A 22,884-nucleotide genomic window follows, 5' to 3' on the forward strand; every position below is an offset into this window, starting at 1 on the left:
AGAATTCCAACATTCATTCGAAGAATAACGGAATTATCCTATTTATATTGCTGTATACGTTTACTATTTTAGTAGTCAACTATCAATAACAATTTAATAAAAAAAAATACTAAGAAATTGGTATTTCTATACTTCGAATACAAACAAAACATCTTTTTAAGTTTTCAGGTCACTTTTTAATGGAATTAAGTAATGCTAATAACTCAGTCATTAACATAATATATATAGCTAAGCCAAATATTCAACTCAAAATTAGCATGTATTTAAATTATTTGATGCACCAAATTTGTTTTAGCATTTTGACCGTTGCTCCATGCTGGATCAAAAGGAAATCATAAATTAGATAAACATAAGAGTAGGTATTTAAACGCATATTTTCAGAAATAGTGTGGTGGGAAATGAACAAATCAACGGTTATAAATACATTTTACACAAAATGAAATAAAATATAATACAAACGTACTTTTCCCTAGTACTTTATCTAAAACATCAATTATAAACATGTAAAATTAATGTAATATCAACTATATAATATAATGGACTTAACGTAAAATATTAGAAACATCTTTTCTGTTTTATTTCCTTGTTTATTTCATTTTATTAATTATATTTAATTTATAATACCAAGTGAATATCATTTTAAATTTAGTTTTGTTTTGACGATTCCGTACGCTAATATTATATATGTATAATTTATATAATTTTTATATAATTTTTTTTTTATACTCATAAAAATAATAAACAAATGCTACATTAAACATGTTCGTTTAACTAGAACAATTAGAATCCAATCGTAACGTATGATTCAAATATTGATAGGTGCATATTAACATTTTGGTTCTATTTATAGTTATCTAATTCGTTTTATTTGTTAACAACAAAGAGTCAACATGTTACAGAAAGTGAATATGTTTTATTTTACAATTATAATAATGGGCATACCAAACAATGCGTAAGTCACCCCTAACTGGACGGAATTTATAATGATAAGTATTACTCATTGAGTAAGTGACAACGTGATTATTAAGACTAAAATTGAAATTTTACAATTAGTAAACACTAAATAGTAGCTTACAGTTTTTTAAACCCTTAGAATTAATATAGTTCTTAGAAAATTTACCTCCTCAAACTATTTAAACTATATTTGATGTAATATTAACATTGGAATGTTATGCTAAATGCACATGATTGATTTATCTAATGCTATAAAAAATACGAATAAAATAAAATTATTAATCAAAATAAAAACTACATACTCGTTTCGTTATAATTCTGAGCTAGACAGAAAAGACAAAGTAAGTAGTAATTTATAAGTATAATTATAAATTGTTCATAATATGGTAGTATTAAAGAAGCAAATCTAGTGATTTATTTGAAAATTTCTCAATAAATGTACAAAATGCTCAGTAGGAGACCAAATTTGAAATTTATTAGCTATATATAGAAAACAACATATCTGAATTGGATCTTATTTGTATCGTAATTTCATAGTTTATTAATAAATTCATTAAACATTTTATTCTTAGCTAACTTTTTATTACTTTGTAAGCCACAACTATCACAATCATTATACAATTAAAAAAAAACTTCGTAATTCATAATACTCATAAAGGCATTATCCACCATGCTCAGACGCATCAACAATTTTGCAGAATCAAAACATGTTTGAAGGACATAGAGTTAAAAATTATAATTTTGTATAAGTGAGATCGGAGAGATTATAATATCAAACTGAAAATGTTATCGGAATCGCAATGAAAAACCGATTAACGAAAATTAGAATTATAGCTAAACAACAATGTAGCTGAAGCTGACCTAATAACACATACATTCGGGAGAGGTCACCCCCACCCATAATCAATAGACTTTATAAAATCTAGTTTTTAAATGTTCATTATCTATGATTTATAATTGATTAAAAAACAACTTTGAGAAAAGACATATTGTTTATGTAAATTTACTCAGAAATTGTCAAACAAATATAAATTACAAAGATCAATGAATTAAAAACTCAGTAAATATTTACCATCACCTGGAAAATAATTATAAAACATTAATATTAATAAAAATATTATATTTCTCAAGCCAAAAGATCCTATTTAAAAATATTAAATTTATCAGGTGATTAATGTAAAATATCAAACTGTATGTGTTATCTTAACAGCTGCTGGTTATCTGGATTCTTTACGACAACCTTTGTATCCATCTTATTTGTATTGGACGTCTAATTGGACTTAGTTCTTATACACTCATCTTCAATTGATACATATAGTTACTGATGGAGTGGACAGTGTCATTGGGTCTAGACTCACAAATAAAAATTATGTGCCAGCAGTCACTTCAGGTCTTCGTTACCAGAAATACCGTTATCCACATCCAGCACTGATCAAGGCTTAAATATCGTCCATCATAAACGTTATCACGTTGAACACGCATGGCGTTGACTCTGTATAAAGTATTTACATATTTACGCGTGTGGACATCAACGATTTTGGAAGTACTATCCCTGATAATCCTCCCCTCCTTCCGAAAATCACCTAACCACAGAATGAGCTTTAACACTCAACGCGTCACCGAGAACAGCTGGTGATTGTAGCCTCGTAAATACTAACATATTATCTATTGTGCATTTGTACAATTACTATTATTATTAGTGATTACTGTAGTTATTCACATGATAGTATAATACTTTATCAACACTGTGATGGCAAAATAATATTTTTTGAACAATAATTTATTATTTTATGGCAATTAAAATTTTATTTCAAATTACTAGCTGTTGGTAAGAAGCGGAGACCAGTGTGACTCATCGTGACTGTTTACGGAACGTAAATTCAGGGTCGTTCTTATTTCTTCTTAGCAGCTAATAGGGTCATTCAGAAACTGAGCGGCCCCTAGGAAACCTACCCATTATTATCTGTTCAAACTCCAATAAACAGTTTCTTTTTTTGTCATAAGATTACATAACACATTATTTCATTTTACGGTTTTTTTTCCGCTTGTCGAGTTCCGAGAATTATTTTGTTTTTACTTAACTTGTTCACAATGTAGTGTTGTTAGGTTTACGATCAACTTCTCAAACATTATGAAGAAAAAAGTTCGAGGCCCTGGGTGTACTATATCCGTAACACTCAGTATTCAACTGGAGTTGGAGTAAGGGTCATTATTATAATAAAAGTCACACTTGAATGTAGATTAAATCTCTTTAGGTTTTTATCTTCATAATTTAACGGGAATCAAAATCGCCACGGTGACAAAGTGTTTTGACTAGCTTATGTGCTAGAGTATATGGTTTTAGTCATAGTATGTTTACGTACGTTCAGATATAAACATTAAAACTCTACTTGAGAAAAAAAGTTAGATTCAGCAACTTTTGGTTTAAAGCATATTCATTTTGTCAAAACAAATTTAAAATTTCACACAAATAAATTCATCAATCTATTAATTTAGCTAATCAACATGATATTTACGTACATTCTTTCTCTAGAAATAAAAAAAAAATCATAATGTTACCGTTACTTATGTAAGTTACAAGAAAATGTGATGACTTCGATTTTATTTTGAATTATCATGATTTCAAAACATTCAATTGGAGATTATTTTTATAGAAGTTGGCTACTCCTTGTTTTTTATTGAACTATAACATTCGTTTTCCATAATGTAATTTACATTTATTTTCAGTTAATGAGATTAATCTCAACAACTTTGAAATAAACAAATAAACATTGCCCAAGAGAAAAAGTCAAAACGATAACGAATACGTACAACAGTACTTGTAGATAAGAAATGAATAATATAAACCTGACATAAGTTATACATTTATAATGTAAAAAAATTGTGAAGATATGAACGTCACACGTTATTCGTTTTTTCATTTGTCAAAGTTGTGAGAACTCTAGTGAGTATTTTTATATATGAGTCTTAAAGACTATACATTCATACTAATAATATTATCTGAGATGAGCGTTAAAAATTGTTCAAGATGCTAAGAGCAATTATACTGATTTATACCTTCAAAACCAAAGCAGTGTGTTTAAAACTCATTAGTCAGGACTCATATATACTAAAAAAGTTTGTCAATTCTCAAACGAAAAAGTTATGAATAACCATATAATTTTTAAATGTATTGAATTTTAAATTTTTCAAGTTCTTATTAATGTCTTGGATTAACAGGGAGTCAACAAATCAATCTGTCAACACATTGATGTTATAATTAATGAAATACAATGTTGATTCAAAACAACAGATGTCGTTAGTAAAAGCATTTGAAAACGATAAACTATGATATTATGTGTTTATTAATCAACGTCGAGCTTAATTAAATAGTAGAATTGTTTGTTGTGCGTATGACATTTTGAGTTTTAAAAATGTAAACTGTGTTTGAAATAAACAAGAACTTAACCAATTACAAACACGATGTGCATTGTAAATTTGTAACTAATGATCGATTTGTCATATGGTCATTGAAGAAGAGGGGACAATAAAAATATTGGTACTTACTGAAGGAGTCTGAAAAATAATAATTATATTATTTTATATACAGGGTAGTTTTATCTTCAACATTATTATTTAAAATAGAAAAAGTTTTTTCTAATGTACAAACATTTATTTGAATTGAAACTTTTTTAGGTACTTTAGAGAAATATGGATTTATGGGTTTTGCTGTTGCGACCAATAGTGTTATGGGCGTGGCTTACTGGGCAGCGTCGAATCATATAATCGGATTTTACCTACCAGTTACCGTGATCCTTCAAGTATGCATAATAATCAATTTCACTTATATTAAGTATATCTCTGTACAATATTAATTTCAATTAAAAATTTTTTTTTCTTTTTCTGATTATAATAAACATCACGTCAATTGACCGCGAAAAAAAGTTTCACTTCAGCCCCCCTGTTTCTTGCAACATGCATGATATTTTTTTTCACCAGCCCTCTTTAGATTTCCTAAAATTATTTTCTTGAGCATTTTGACAAATAGCACTTAAGCTTTCGCGGATCACAGTTTAAATACGCTGGCCCTTAGAACCTTAGTTATTTTCCATCGAAAAATAGATATTTAAATATTAAAAATAAAACAATTTCATTTTCATTTTGAACTCGATCTACTTGGAAAATAACAACTTATACTTAAAGAAAGAATTTACGAACTACGTATACTCTAATGTTTCTGAAGATCTTTATTTTTTTTTTTAATATTATGAAACTTCAGTATAATTTCACCACTCGTTAATGACCAACCTCGAAGAAAAGTATCACTCAAAGTTATAGTATAGTAAATACTACCTACGAAAATTCACAATACTAAAAAAACACAAGGTTATTGTTACATACCCAATATAAGTGCAAGTAAATCTAAATAAAAAGCAAATGTGTTTTTTCAGTGAATATTAATAAAAATAAAACTAAAAATATAGGAAAATTATGGTCTATGGAGATATAACTTACTGTTATAAACTATAAAAAGTTAGAAATAATAGTTAGTTAATAAAAATATTTAATAAAGATTATACTAAAATTTAGATACAACTATAGGCTAAAAACTATTGTAATATTAATAACAATCAATAAGGTATTTACAAATTGTTGTATAATTTAATTGTAATAAATATGTCATAGTTTCAGAGATGGCGTTCAAAATAAAACCTACGTGTAATACAAAACTTTTATCATTTAGTGTTTAAAATGAAAATAATATCAAGTCTTACATGGCTGAGTAGGATTAGGGACAAACATGTGTCACGGACTTGCGTCTCTGTCGCTTACGAGTTAGTAATACAGTAGGTTGAATTGATTTTTTCCAGAAATCATTGTGATTGCCAATATAATTATGTCTATCAAATATTAAAATCTAATAATATAGTATAAAAGTGTCAGTAGGTACCTACCTACCCATGAATAATATTTTTAAATTACAACAAACTAATAAAAATCATTATACTCCATTTAAATATCTAATTTCGTCCAAATTTGAACTTAAAATATCTGTTAAAAAACTGTGTACCTAACACCTACGAGTATGTACTATTTGTTGTCTTAAGGTAATAAAAAATATTATTTAAGTCCAGTGATAAGCTATAATGTTAGTAAGATTTATTGAAAATATTATGTAGAAATGATTTTATAGTTATCAAGACACAAATTATAGAGTTTTATACCATACATTTTTAATAATCTTTACTTTATAATCTAATTATTTGAACAATATGTACGGTAATTTAAATATAATTTTATATTAATCTGTACTTTTGAATTTATTTATTTCATAATGTTAGAGTACCTAATATAAAAATAAAATATAGAGTGGTGACCACAATTAACACAGGTGAAATTAACTACAATAATACTTCTTCACTATGACACTTAGTTGCCTGACCTATGCCTAGTAGTAAGCAACATAGCTATACATTGAAGTATTAAAGTTTAATTATTTATAACGGTACCTAGTTATACAAACTATTTTTATTGAATAGTAAGCCAATATTCAATTTTAATTTGAGTATAATAATCAATATTTAATTTATAATTTGATAATTAATTGTTCATAATATTATTTTTTGCACTCTTGCAATTTAAAAGATATAATGTGAAGATACCTAATTGTGCTTAACAAAATCATTTTATATGTATTGATATATGGTATAACTACTAAATAATACAAAACCATTTTTTTGATTACATTTAAAATACTAAACATATTTTACAAAACAATAGACAATTTAATCAACTATATACAATACTAAGTTATAGTAATAATGTAATTAAAATGAAACTATAAAACTATATATAATATGAACATTAGACATAGTAAAATTACTATAAATATTATACCTAATACAATAAATACCTCTTGTGTTATAATAAATTATAGTATAAAGTGTATTGTACTTACAGTACACATCTGAAACTGTACAAATAAATATAAACATGTATACATATTATATATATTTTTTTTTCAAATTTATGAATACATTGTTGTAAATAATCTTCCATTGGAAATTCTTGTGTGGTGAACAGGAAAACTATTTCCAATTTGTTTTATTTTATACATTTTAATGCAATATTTATCATAAAGTTTATCTATGTAAGATCTATTTTGGATAAAAGAGTTGTATAAATTATATTGTATTGTGCGACGTTGAGTTATATAAATGGTTAAATCATTAAGTGTTCCGATACTCAAACATATTTGATCTTGACATTGTACCTAACCATCTCTCCATATTATCTAGACACAGCATACACACATACACAAGAAATATCATAGAGTAACGGTATGTATATATTAATATGTTGTGTGTTTGATGTGCGGGTCGGTAGGTGGCTAAATTGCGTTCGAGCCTCAACAATGATGATCAATTTAGTATTTATAAATCATTATATAATTTACATATAATAAATTATTCATAGTAATATTCATATATTATTAACATAATGGTAATTATCACGAATTGAAACTTTTTGTCTAGAAAATTCTAGTATGGTGAACACATAGATAATATATAAAACTACTAGATGGCCTACTAGTCCTTATCAATGACTTTTTCCGACATTTGTCAGGTGGGTAATGTTTATATTGTGCTTATGTGATATATCATTTTTTAATCGATTTATTATAGCTTATGATAGGTGTAGTAATTAATGACGTGCCTTATTATAGACAATTCAAAATACAATAATCTGTCAACTGTTTTAGCACTACAGCAAATTGTATGAATTAATTATTACAACTTCGTTAACGAAAAAAAAAACAATGAAAATCCGTACCATTATCTAAGTATTCTAAAAATAAAAAGAATGAATAAATTACAATAATAAATAGGCAGATACAATTTGTTTTCAAATTAATAAAATTATTTTGCATGATATAGAACTGCAGATTTTTATTAAATATTGTAATACTTAAGTATGCAATCATTTAAATGTTTTAGATTCATATAGTAATAATAGTTATAATTTAAAAGCGTTTTCTTTAATATTAAATCTAAGTATTTGTTACATTAATTATTAATGCCATTTTATTGCAGAATTATAAAATATACAGAATATGAAATTTAATTTGGGGGTATATTTTATTAAAATGATTGTGTACAGTCACGAAATTTGATAATTAAAAATGAAAGTTTTTTTGAATAATTACCAATTCGATCCGGGTGTATTTTTTTATCACTTGTGATATCATCTGAAATTTAATAACACTATCATTGAACTAGAATGTTTTTATACGAGCCAGTTTTATTTGTTTAGTAACTTATTGCACACGATAAGTTTAATGCACTAGTAGGCAATAGAAGTAGTTATATTTTGTAATTTATTAATAAAAAGACTACCATTCGCATCATTTATTGCATATTGTTGTACTCATTTACAGTGGGCGCAGTGGGTGTTCGAAAGATAGACATCAATCAAACATTACTTATTGATATTTTAGTTTGTTGAAATGTCTAGTCAGGGATTTGGTTTTAGCTGTGAGACATTAATTGTTGTCCCAATCCTTACAAGTTAGTAATATAGAAAATGTTACGCTCAGCAGATCACGTTTATCCCCAAAAGTTTATAAACTAGAGTGAATTGACTTATTATAACATTTAAAGCTAAGATATTTATCTAGAGAATCTCATAGAATTTTTATCATATTTTATTTTCAAGCGAGTTATGAGTATTTTAAGATGTACAATTTTAAGTGGGTTGTGTTGTGAACCCCGGTCTGTGTGCTATACGCAGTATAAGATATAGTTATAGTATAATAAGTATAGTGCGTAAGCATATTAATATGTGAACAGACAGAGTCACCAGTCACACGGTCTTAGGGAATTCGCTGTGTGGACAGTTTTGAGCCTGAGCGAGCCCCTACCGTGTCTCGCTGTCTGTGTAATATTCAGTGTAGTACTGGCAGACCATCGAGCAGAGCATCTGTTATTTTCTTAAGCCTAATAATTATTCTGTGCAACTAAATTTCTTTTAAAATTGATTATATTAATAAAGTATTAGTGGTAACTCAAACACCTCGTATTTATTACTAACGAACAAATTCGGTCCATAACAGCTGACACGTAAGTTTTTAAGCTAACGAAGATAAATGTGACCTACTGAGCTTCAAAATGGCCATGTTATGCACTTGGAAGAAGGAGACAACAAATTTCCGTGTAACGTCCTCTTAAGAAAATACAAATCAATGATTATAATTACGTCTAAATATTACGTTTTCTTTAAATAAAATATGTATTTATAATAAAATAACTTTCTGTTAATTTCAATTAACTTACTAGTATATAAAGTACATTCTCTTAGAAATCCTGTTGAAAACAAAAAGTCTAAGTTTATATTGAAATTATCGTCAGTCAAAAATAAGCAAAACGGTCATCAAGGAGATTCGATACCATGATTATCCGTCTTGGTCGAATACTTGAGCGTCACATGATGTTAGTCGTGTCCTTTACAAACGCACCCATTGATATAGTGAAGCGATAAGAATTCTAAAAATAGATTTGAATTTATCGTCAATTCTACTTCAGATCGAATTTCCTATACATTATTTATTTTTTTTTGAACTTCCATAAAAATTAAATTATAGAAACTGTTTAGTTACTCTTTTTAATGGAAATAACGTTTTTAAGAATTTTGGGGTTGGAGATAGAAAATTACGGTATAGAATCGCCTTAAGCTCAGTCATCATTTAAGAATACCTAGTCATTTGAGTAGTCCAGCGATTCTCAACCTTTTTGAGTTCGCAACCCCCTGTAATGTCACCAAGATGTCCAACGAACCTTTTATAATGTAAGCATTAAAAAATTGAACCAACTGTTCTTATTGTATTTATTTGTGTATATATATTTCACAAAAAAAGGTATATTATGTACACTTCAATGAACGTTTTTATCGACTACCGGACTATCCAAATATATATATATATATTATAATACTTACTATTAATTATAAGATTCTAAGTGAAACAATTTCTTTCCCACATGGATTGACGACCCCAAAATAATTGTTGGCGACCCCGAGAGGGGTTGCGACCCCCCGGTTGAGAATCGCTAGAGTAGTCAATACATTTATCAATGTTTTAGTTTTTATAATGATACTTTATATCGTGAATATTTAAAAATATTATTTGTCTACTAAAAATTGGTCAAAGATATTACTTATGCAGTACTCTTCAACTAAAAAAAAAAAAATACATTATTATTAGTAAACCTCTTTTTCTATTTACAGTAAATTAAAATCTAATCATTTTCACATAATAATAGGCTCTAAAAACAATAATTGTAAGAGTTATAACACTTATAAGTCATAACTTTTAGTAAACTTCAGCTGGATATACTAGAATTAGTTTATACATATTCGACGTAAGTACAGAAGATAAAATATTTTATAAAAATCAAAAAAATATCGATTGCATAAAAAATCTTTGATTATAACATTTTGAATACCTACATTAATATTGTATACAAGATGATTCACCAAGCATGGTCACCAAAATATTATCCTTTAGTAATGTATTCATTCGGATTCTGATTATCGGAATTTTTAAATATATTCAAACATGATTTTTTCAAATTCTTGAATTTTCTGTTCTATTTGAGGAGTGTCCTGTGGTGGTATAAACCTCTGTTCTTCAAATGAAAAACTCCCTAGCTTTGAACTGTAAATTATTTAGTGGATAATTTTTTTGAAAATGTTGATGTAATTAGATAAAAATAATTAAAAACGGTTTTACAAAAATATAAAATAGGCGTGATATTGAAACAAGAATTGACTATAATTTGGCCATTTTTACAAATTATTAATGTTGATAGATAAATTATAATGAGTAGGTAATGACTAATATTTTAAAAGCACCATAGCCTCTTTGGACCTTTTAACTTTTATCCTCGGGACACAAAGTTAATTAACTAAGAAACTACACATATGAATTTTGAATTCGATACTTCGAATTTTGAAGAAAACGGATGAAAAATTGCGTTTCTCATTCGTAAAACAGATGTTTGTATCTTCACATGCCATTCTTTAAGCAGTGCAAAACTTCTCAAGAATTTGAAAATATGGTTTTTATCTTTATTTAAAAAATTTGAAATTCAAATTTTAAATAAATGCATTATTAAAGAAAAGAGGGGGTCAACATATTTGGTGAATAATCCTGTTAACACGTTGACCGCCATGAGCTCTTGTACGAGATCTCACCAAACTTTGTCCTCACCGCCACGGGGTTTTTCATAGGTTTACTCAAATTTTTTTTTGGATAAAACATTGTCTGATTTTATTCAAAACTTGTACTTATATTCATAATTGTTTTCCTAAAACATTTTTTTATGTTATAACTTAATATAAGCCGAGATCTCAAATTAGATCTCATGGCCGTAGGATGTCACCATTTGAAAAATTAATGTTTTGACCATTAGCCTGAGATCTCAAACTAAATCTCATTATGAAAAATCACTATAATTGAGACTTAACATTAAATCTCAAATAAATATTTATTTATTTTATAAAATAATACATTATTTGAACAATAAGGAACAATATAATAATATGAAAACAATCTCTGGTAGTAGGCTTTTATCCTATAAACTGCAAAATAAAAAGCATAAATGTAACTTTTTTATGATAAAAATGATATTACAAACAAAAAACATAACTTGAAAACTTTTTATTTAAAGTATAAAATAATATTCAAAAACCACATGTACATTAATAATGAAAAAACATAAGTTACAACAAATTACTTACTATTAATAAAAATATAACAAAAACAGTTTAATTATAGTAATAGGTATTTTTTTTTATAGCATAATAAATATAAAATATATTTATATAGGTAAATAATAATTAATAAAAATCAAGCGGTGATCCATGCATAAGAGTGTCAAATAAATCTGGATTTATACCTGAATTTGTCTTATCAGCATCAAAAATAAAATCGTCAANTTAAAATGTATAGATACAATGTAAATAATGTGTCACTGCTTATAATTTGTTGACCACTATTCTTTATCATTTTGTGATTTTGTGGTCTTTGATAAAACATAATATACAATAATATCTATCACATGCCAGACATTTAGTCTGTACTTTAGTACTATGAGACTGAGCATACTTTCTACCTTTTTCTGAAGACATTAGTGAATAACACATGAAACATCTGCTTTTACCTGTTTTTTGTAGTTGATGTTTGAGAGATGGATTTATGACAATGTTTTCTTTTTTGGTTAATTGTTCAACTAGAGAAGTACGGAAATTAGTTATCGACATATTTGAACATGTAACTTTATTAAATAATACTAAAGAATTGACTACAGCTATATTTAATAGCCCATCTAAAGCTACTTTTCTGTACCACTTCAAACTACGCCTTAGAGGGTTTGAGTAAGAACTCATTTGATCAGAAAGATCAATTGATGTCTTTCCTATATTGTAGTCAATCACAACCTTAGGCTTCTTAACAATTTTACCCCTTACACGTTCTTCAACCATTTCACTGTTATGTTTTGTGGATATCATATATAAGTCTCTTTTATCCTTCCATTTTAATATTAAAACATTTGTGTCACTCCTCATTGAATCAAACTCTCCTCTTTTTAACTTTTTTTTTATTACTTCTTTAGGATTGGATTTTCTGTTTGATCTTATTGTACCTACTAAATGTGTTTGTCTTATTTTTAATTTTTCGGCTAGTTCAACACTTGAGTACCAATTGTCCACATATAATGTTCTTCCACAGTCAAAATAAGGATCTCCTAGTGTCATAACAATTTTTGTCCCAACACTTTCATCAACAACAGCTTCTTTTCCAGCATAAACTTTCAGAGCAATTGTGTAACACGGAGGAATACATAATTTAAATTCTTTTATTCCAAATCTATCTCTCTTATTTTTGATGTATTGTTTAAAAGACAGCCTACCCATAAATTTGACAAGAGATTCATCAATACATAATTTGTCTACTGGCTGCATACAATAATTAGAATTAGACATAATATCATCCATAACGGTACCGAGTTTGTGTAAGCGATTTGTTGTATCAGCATTAGCATTATCCGAAAAATGTAGCATTTGCATTAGTATTTCAAAGCGATTTCGGCTCATTACAGACCCGAAATTAGTAGCAAATATTTCAGAACAACTCCAATACAGTTCATATGTTGGCAACACAACTAAGCCAGTCCAAATCAAAAGCCCAAATAATTGTTTTATTTCTTTTATATCTGTATCAAACCATTTATTAATACGAGAGAAAGGTGAATTTATCTTAGAAGCTTTTTGCTGTGCAGCGAATCTATTTGTTTCAATAACTATTTTATTTATTATTTCATCATTCACAATAAGCAAATAAAAATCAAGCGGTGATCCATGCATAAGAGTGTCAAATAAATCTGGATTTATACCTGAATTTGTCTTATCAGCATCAAAAATAAAATCGTCAATAACATTGTCGTCTGCTCTCCATTGACGACGATCATTGACATTTACCTTAGGATGAATCCTTGGACGTCCTGGTCCAGGATAATTTGTAGTAGAACCATTATCAGATGAAGCACTTATATGAGATACCAAATCTAATATAAAAAAAATAATTTTAAACATTTTTTTTTTAATAATGCACATTTTTGTTTATTATTTACCAAAATTTGGATCATCATTTTCATCACTGTAAGCAATTGCATCTACTCCAGATAATTCAATTTCTAAAATGTATTTTATTATTAATTATAAATAGAAAATAGACAATTTCAAGCAAAATATATTACCATCTATAGACATGTTCACATGTCTGACATCATCATTGAAATTTTGTTTACTAGAAGTACTACCTATTCGAAACATTTAAAAATCATATGTAAGTTAGATCAAAGTACATTAAGCTGCAGGTGAAATAACTTACTTGTAGACATGTTTTCAGCATTTTGATCCCAATTGGGGTCATTGTCACAATCGTCTGAACTATAGTCAAATGATTCAAATGAAGATTCTAACATTTCAGTTATACTCTCGTCATTCATTTTGTTTATTTGTCACAAATTACATAAAAAAAACTTCATAAATCCGTTACCTTAACGGCAAAAACACATTAAACATTCAATTTTGATAATCAGATAAATAAAGTAAAAAGTTTATACGTTTAGTTACCAATAACAACGTATCAAACGTTGCATTATCAATGATTTTAAAATATTGATAAAAAAAACTAAATATGGTATTGTCAAGCTACAAACACCATCTGAAAGTGGCAACACTGTAGAATTAGAATCCGACGAGAAAATACCGATTATTGAGACCTAACACGAGTTCTCATCGATAGAAAATTTGTATAAGTGAGATTCAACATAAGATCTCACAACCAACTTTTAGTAATTTGTTGAGATTTAGAATTTGATCTCGTAGCAAATTTAAGTAACAAAGTGAAAAACGCCGTGGCGGTCAACGTGTTAACAACTTAAGTGATGAATAATATTTTATTTTTCTCTATAGTTATAAATACTTTAAAAAGGCATAAACAGTAATTGTTAAAATTTATTTCAATCTTTTAAAGATAATTCTAAAATTTTTTACAATTACTCAATAACATATAATATAGGTAATCAATAAAAGTATAGAAACCGTCATCGGGAAATACACCTGCAGAAAGTGAAGCATCTACTGAACTCCAACCACCACTACTACTTGCACCACTAAGACCATTAGGAGCTTGCACATCCCAAATCGAATTGACTATAACTGCAATCGTTACGAAATAAACTTTAAAAGAAATCATTTTAATTAAATATAAGTAATAATAAAACTAATATGAACGTTAAACAATAAAATTAAAGAAATAATGCTTGCCGGGCCTCTTTTATAACCGAATACCTCGTCCTAAATAATGTTCAAAGTAAAGTATTTATTTAGTAAAACCAAACAACCAAAAAAAAAAAAAACTATTGAACACTGTTTTTTATTTTTACACTTGAACTAATATAAATTTAAGAAATAATAAAAAAATAAACAGGAATAATGTATAGGGATTTAACACATACCTGAATTATTTACTACACATATTTTTTTACTAGCTTGCATAATTTTACATATTTTCTAAACTAATGCTTTATTCAAATTCAATAAATATACGTATGTGTACTTATATAATACTAGTGATAAATTTAGTTAATTTGTATTTTGTATTAAAGCATTATGAATACCTGTAGTAGATAAATTAAAATTATTAAAATAAAATATCATAAAATATTATGCAGTTACTATTATATATTAGAATAATGACAGTTACTGGCTGCGTGGTAGCGTTGTATTGTGTTGTGAGCTGCATAGGAATAGTGTCCCTAGAAATACGAAAATGTACGTCTCAAATTTCAAATTCGCTTCTTGGTTTTTACGCAACACATTTAAGTAGCTTTCAGGACTTTCTCGTGACGTATTGTACGGGTTGCGCCCTGATTTATAACTGATTGTTTCGTTACTGTTTAATGATCAAAATATTTTCCTTCGATCCTTTTCAATTACTCAATGTCTCTATTCAATAGTCTATTGGTCTCTAACTGGCTTCAAACAATTATTGTATGGTAACTTACTGTGTAAATTATCTGAAACAGCTGATTGTTTAGCTTGTGACTAGCTAAAATTTCTGCAGAAATTATATTTGGTATAAAATATAAATTCAAATCAGTCATTCTTTCTATTAAACTATAAAACGCATTTTTATACATAAACATAGTCAAAAATCTTCTGGAAACTTATTTTTGTTTTGTCATATTTTTCTAGGTCACATAGTATTACGATTATACATCTGTTTAAAACATCTATATGTTCTATACAGCCTACTCGCCGTTTTTTTTCATACTAGTTACTGACTCAGGTTTTATATACATGAAACAAAAAAATAAAAACTTAACAACTGTTATTCGTTTTTTAGGTTCATCGCAGTATGTTAGTCGTTCTACAACCAACTTAACCAGATAAAAACTACAGTTCATAGGCATAAGAAGTTAGAGACACATGTACGGAAAAAAAATGTTACATACAAATTAAAAATATTGAACACGAATACACTATACCGCTGCTTACTGATACAATAACAGCGAATACGAAATAACAACTCATATTCATGCTAAGAAAGTATAGGAAACCATTATAGGTAAATGAGGCAAAAAAGCAATATAAATCTAAAATTACCACAAACAGTTGTATGTTAGATGCTTATTGATTTGGTATTATTACCTATTATTGAATATATGATTATTGATTAGATAAAACGTATAACTATTAAACATGTTACAGTTTAGTATTCTAAATCGTAGAAGTATTATACTACATCTATATATTGAAATATATATAATATAATTTCCCAATCAATGCACAAAAACGAAGAATAAATAAAAAATTCTCTTAAAAAATATTTAAAAATATAATGATGACGGATTAAGAAAGTAATGTTAATTCATTAATAATGTTGAAATTGACTTATAATTACTGTTTCTCAACAATAATATTTTTTACTATTAAGTATTTATACCAGTCATACTGAGGCGCATAGAAAGATTAATATATTTTTTTTTTAATTTTTCGTACCAATGCCGATGATACTCTAATTTCAGCAACATATCAGGACTCCTGAACTGCTTGTCGGATGATCCAAAGTCACCTAAATGTGATTAACTTATGGACAACACAGTGGAAAATAAAAATCAATGAAAACAAGTCAACTCATGTAACTTTTATATTACGTAATTCTGATTGCCTACCTGTCACGTTTAATAACAAAGTCATTCCTTCATCAGACAAAGTAAAGTACCTAGGGTTAATATTTGACAAACGCCTTGACTGGAGCTTGTATCTAAAACAAAAACGTAAATCTGTGAACTCGAGACTACATCACTTGAGAACCCTATTAAAATCGAAACTTTTTCTAGCAAACAAACTTACGATGTACAAATCGATAATTCGTCCGCCTTGGCTTTACGGCATCCTACTATGGGGATCAGCAAAGCCATCAAAAACCACAACCTTGCAAGCTTTCCAATCCATATGTTTACACTTAATAGCCTCTGCCCCTTGGTTGTAACCAGCAAAAACCTCCACAAAGACCTCAATATTCCAACTCTCAACGACTTAGCTAAATCCCATTACATAAAACTCCACTCAAAACTTCGCGCTCATTCAAATCTACTAATTGAAAATCTATCCACTACCTCACTCATTCTTAGAAGGTCAAAAAGAAAATGGCCAAGATACCTATGCTCAATGCTTTAAAAAAAAATTACTAACTAACTAGAAAATAAAAATATTAAGTTACGGGTCAGGTGGCACTGCTGGGAGCCTTCCTTTTATATTATTATGTCAATTTATGTATGCCAACACACTTACTCATTATACCTTTGTATCGTATAGATTGTAAATATTTTTTTTAAATAAAAAAAAAAATTTCGTACGAGAAACTATGCAAGCGATCCAATAAAATGGTTGAGTTTGTGTGACTAACTGTAATGGATGATGTTCAATTGTTCATACATTTGTAACTTCAAAATAATATATAAATATTCGAGATTTCGTCAAATTTTAAAAATTTAATGCTTATAAAAAATATAGCGTCTGTGTAAGTTTAATTTTTAACTGTTTCTAACTGTTTAGTAGTTTAGTTATCATACCATTTTATGAGGGATCTCGTATTACATTTTCAAGCTTTTTAAAGGGAGGAAAAATGTTTTATTGACGTTTATAGAAAAAATGCTTAAACAATTTTTAAACGTCTATAAATAGGTCAAAACGATACATTACAAACATCTGATAAGTCATAGATTTGAGACTTACACTATTTGGTAGTTTTATCAAAGGATACAATATGTACAAGAACAACATTTATATATTTCGTAATATATGATTGTAATGAGTAGTAGTTGTCGGGTGCAGGTATGGGATCCCCTTGAAAAAATGTATATATTGTTATGTGATAATTTTGTACAGACTTTTATATAATACTAGATAATGTAATCCGTATAATAACCATTGAAAACTATAAAGTCAGTATTGCTGCAGCTGAGTAAACTGCCCAGATGTTTTCAGTTGGCCAAACATTACATTTAATACAGAAAGCATTAGTTTTAAGTCAGAACTACAGTTTTACATGGTAAAATAAAATAATATTTTTAAAAAGAAAAAATTAATATGAACCAAGTATAATACTTATATTTATATTATTTTTAATAAAATTAACAATACAAATTACAGTTTTTTGTTTATTCATATATTATTAATTTACAAAAATATACTTATTTGGTGACATAAATTCAAATAAAATAAAACATAAAATTATTGATTCTTAAATTAAATTAAGTTGATAAACAGATGGGGCTTATTAAAAACCATACATTTTAATTTATCTAAGACATCTAATTCTATGGTTCTAATTTAGGATTATTGTTGTTACCAAGTCTTTGGAAGATTTAAAAAAAGAGAACTTCTAAATAATGTCGAGAGTATTTATAAGTTTACAGAGATTTGTATTGGTGATTAATATTAAAAAGATCCTTAACCATAGCAAACACTGATTTTAGTGCATTAGTAGATCCCAAAGAATAATATATAACATTTTATTATTACTTTATTTCACAATAACTTACAACTATTGAACAATAATTATGTTGCTATAAAAACTTATCAATCAAAAAAGTTTCACGTGCTGTCTGCAGATACAATGGTATACATTTTACATCAGTGGGGGATAATAGATATTCTAAAATCATCAAAATTATAATACATTGGTTTTTATAAAGCAGACAAAATGGATGGTGAAACCCATTCATATTTATTAAAAAGTTATTTGGATTCTTTGGACTTAAATACTGAAAACACGAGAGGACAATGATACGCCATAGATGCCTCAATGCGTGGTTCTTATTCTGGAGTTCCTAATAAATAATGTTTAAAATAACTGAACACCAACTTTATTCTTACACTTGAGTTAATAGGTATTTAAGAAAGAAAACAAAAAAATTCACAGGAATAATATGTAGGTATTTAACACTTGCGTGAAGTATGCAGTATACACATTATATTATAACTTGCTTGCTTGTTTGAAATTCTTAAAATAAAATATTTAAAAATATTATTCAGTAATTATTATATATTATAAGAATGACAGTAACTGTCTATTGTATTTTGGACTACATACGAATTGGGTCCCATGAAAATATACGAAAATGTAAGAAGCGACTTTAGAGTTGCGACCTTGGTTATTAAACAATACATTTGAGTAGTGTCCCCGATTTTCTCGTTACATATTGTGCGAAACGCAGAATTATTGTTATGTGATAATTTAATATAGACTTCTATATACTAGATATTGTACTCCGTATGATAACTATTTCAAATTATAGAGCCAGCATTGGCGCAGCTGATTAAACATGCTGCCATGTTTTAAGCTGGCAAAACACATTTTCTTATACATTCAATTAGACAGAATGTATTAGAAATAAGTCGGAACAACAGTTAAATTAATTTAAAGAATTTAATAATTCTAGAAAATAATTTGAATTTTTAAAAAGAAAACCAAGGTACCAAGTATAATACTTATTTGAATCAAGGAAAAAAAAGCCCCTGAAAAAAGAGCCAAAATATCAAAATGCGTAAAAAAAAGCTCCTTCTATAGGAAAAAAAGTCTGGTACCAACTAAATACATAACACTTTTTGTATTAAAGCATACATTTCATCATTTTTAATTTTTAAGCAGTATTATTTATCAATATCCATACATCTATAACCATATATATTATATATAATTTTTATATACTTTTATATCATAAAAATATTTAATTAAATAATAAACAACATATTTTAAACTATTTATATATAAACATACCACCTAAATAAACTACCTATATAGTAATAAAAGTAATTGACATTTGACTTTACCTTAAAAATGATGAAGGTATTATACTTGATTGTAGACTCTATCTAAGTATCCACAAAATTTATTATTACAAATGTGGTTTTTTCGTCCATGTAGTTATAGTAATAATGATATAAGTATATTCAATTTTCTAATGGTAGTTAGCCATAACATATACAACTATACTTGTATATTTTATAAGAGTAATGTATATTAAGCAATTTTATTTATGGAATAATTTTTAACTGAGATATAATTATTTATTGTGTAATGTCGTATACTAAATATAATTTATTTTAAATAACTACCTTTATGTAACTCCCTTTTAATCAAATAAATGTACCAACTAATGCCTATAATAAATTAGATGCGTAATAATATAATAAAACAATTTAATAATTAATAAAATAAATGTAATGATTATATTATGATTATTATGATTATTTGAAATATATAAAATACAAAAAAAAAGAATCATGTATTTAGTGCGGAGCTTTTTTTCCCTATGGACGGGGATTTTTTTACATATTTTGATATTGGGGCTTTTTTTCCCGAATACCACTTATTTATATTATTTGAAATAATATTAACAATACAAATTACAGTTTTTGTTTATTCATACATTATTAATTTAAGAAAATATGTACCACTGAAAGTATATAAAATACATCAAAAGTCTTAGTATAAACTTCTTTTGTGACATACATTTAAATAAATTAAGACATAATATTAGTGATTATTAAATGCAATCAAATTGGTAAACATATGATGTTTAACAATCATTTTTATTTTATTTTAGACATCTAATTCTATTTTACTAATCTAGGATTATTGTTGTTACCAAGTCTTTGGCGGATTTAAAAATGAGAATTTCTCAAATGATTCCGAGAACATGTATAAGTTAACAGATATTTGCTTTGGTGATTAATATTTAAAAGATCCTCAACAAAAACATACACAAATTTTACTGCAATATTAAATACTATAGAATATTACATAATATTTTATTATAAGGGTATTTCGGAATAACTTACAAATATTTAACAATAATGTTGCAATGAACACTATCAATCAAAAAAGTTTTTTAACCTGCTAATAAATAATGTTCAAAGTAAGGTGTTTATTTAGTAAAACTAATCAATCAACAAATAATAGTATTGAACACTGTTTTTTTATTTTTACACTTGAATTAATACAAATTTTAAAAATAATAAAAATAAAATAAACAAGAGTAATGTGTAGATATTTAACACATGCCTGAAGTATGTGGTACACATATTTTATAACTTACTCGCTTAATTTTATAATTTTTTAAACTAATGCTTTTACTCAAATTTAATAAATTTACTTACGTGTACTTTAATAATGCTTCTGTTATGTTTAGTTCATTTGTATTTTGTATTAAACATTAAGAATACTTTGTAGATATATATTATAGATAACTAGGTATTCATTTATAATAATAATATGTTTAAAGTGTTTAAACTATGATGGTTATCAAAGTTTTATTTTTGGTGTTTTTTTCCTTCTACTATGTAGTACGATATATATGTTATATATCTCGCTTATGTTTGCGATTGGCACACTGCACAGCGGCAAAGTTGCAATTAGCAAACGTTTGAATAGTGACCATAGTTTATGCAAGTGACGTACATGGTAGATTACAGGTTTCGCTTTAATCGCTAGCAGTCACAAGGTTTTTGATAAGAACATTGCACGGTCAAACAATTGTCATCGTCGTCTATCATTCATGTATAAACCATGGTTACTGATGAATATCTACAATGTTTATCTGTTCATATTTATTAAAAAGTACTTTAGAATCTTTGGACTTAAAAATTGAAAACACGAGAGGACAATGATACGATATAGCTGCCTTAATGCGCGGTTCTCATTCTAGAGTCTCTAAACGAATATAAGATCAAAATAAACTATATTTATTTATTTGTTTATTTAACGCCAATCGGCAATTCAAGAGATTTATAATACAAGTTATATACAGAAAAGATTATAGTAATAATAGTGATAAAGTAATCTTATAGAAAAAACAAGGTGAAATACAGTAATTTACAGTGCAATCAACTAAATATTTAATACAAATAAAAACATAATATTATAATGCAACTAAAAATTAGTTAACTCAAGTAATACAGAGTCCGTCAGAACAAACGCACGTTTTTCGAAATAATACTACGCTAAAAGTAATTTCTGTAAAATAATTTTTATTTCATCAAAAAAATGTAGAAACATATACAATTTTTTTTTACTGTAACAAAATTTAGGTTTTAAAAATAATGTCAGTCATATGGCGCCCTTGAGCCGCAATGTAGGAATGCAGGCGCTCCCGAAACGAGTCCATCGCGTCGGTCAGCATCTGTCCCGGAACTTCACACACAACTCGTGTGATCTTGTCCTTCAATTCATCTAGGTTTGTGGCTTGTATTGATAGACTTTTGATTTTAAGTGACCCCACAAAAAAAATCACACAATGACAAGTCAGGGGAGCGAGGGGTCCACGGGACGTCACCAAAGCGTGAAATGAGACATCGAAATGCTGACCCATTTTTTTTTCCTGAGCTTCAACGACGACGTGTCAGTATTAGAAAAATGTGGTTTCAACAAGATGAGGTAATATCACACACAACTCGTGCCTCAATGGAGGTTCTTCACCAAAAATTCCCCGGACGTCTCATTTCAAGCTTTGGTGACGTCTCGTGGCCCCCTCGCTCCCCTGACCTAACCTAACAACAATTCCATATTCCAAAATAGAGCGAACAAGAGAGAAATAGAGGGAACGAAGACAAGTGGAGGACGTGGAAAGGCTAGTGTTGCGCTTTATGAAACCCAGGACTTTTAAGGTTCTACCAACTGTTATATTAATATGCTGCCCAAAAGAAAGAGATGGAGTTAAGTAGATACCAAGGTCTTTGACAGAAGAAACACATTCGAGTGGGGAGCCATTGAGGGAATAAGGGAAGATAATATGTATACGCTTTCAAGTCAGTGGA

At 27.5% G+C, this 22,884-nt stretch overlaps 1 protein-coding gene and 1 long non-coding RNA gene across 2 annotated transcripts; one reads left to right on the top strand and one right to left on the bottom strand.

Moving 5' to 3' along the window:
• Positions 1-3,704: 3,704 nt before the first annotated feature.
• On the top strand, positions 3,705-5,921 carry LOC111028354. The gene is made up of 3 exons (XR_002603892.1): positions 3,705-3,898; positions 4,630-4,754; positions 5,620-5,921. It is a non-coding gene; the product is annotated as an uncharacterized LOC111028354 (long non-coding RNA).
• Positions 5,922-11,994: 6,073 nt separating this feature from the next.
• On the bottom strand, positions 11,995-14,424 carry LOC111028368 (piggyBac transposable element-derived protein 4-like). Its single transcript, XM_022306989.1, has 4 exons — positions 13,883-14,424; positions 13,749-13,811; positions 13,623-13,685; positions 11,995-13,556 (listed from the first exon to the last, which is right to left on the bottom strand). The coding sequence occupies exons 1-4, from the start codon at positions 13,998-14,000 to the stop codon at positions 11,995-11,997; spliced, it is 1,806 nt and encodes a 601-aa protein (XP_022162681.1). The 5' UTR covers positions 14,001-14,424.
• Between the last annotated feature and the right edge of the window lie 8,460 nt (positions 14,425-22,884).

This window comes from Myzus persicae, unplaced genomic scaffold, assembly GCF_001856785.1.
Source record: "Myzus persicae strain clone G006 unplaced genomic scaffold, MPER_G0061.0, whole genome shotgun sequence".
NCBI lineage: Eukaryota > Metazoa > Arthropoda > Insecta > Hemiptera > Aphididae > Myzus > Myzus persicae.

What these genes read in the sequence shown, in the direction of transcription:
- LOC111028368 (XM_022306989.1), bottom strand. Translation starts at nt 14,000, where the DNA reads ATGAATGACGAGAGTATAACTGAAATGTTAGAATCTTCATTTGAATCA. An exon ending in TGTGAACATGTCTATAGATG is followed by an intron (nt 13,686 to 13,748) that starts GTAATATATTTT and finishes AATACATTTTAG; the next exon opens with AAATTGAATTATCTGGAGTA. An exon ending in AAATGATGATCCAAATTTTG is followed by an intron (nt 13,557 to 13,622) that starts GTAAATAATAAA and finishes TTTTTATATTAG; the next exon opens with ATTTGGTATCTCATATAAGT.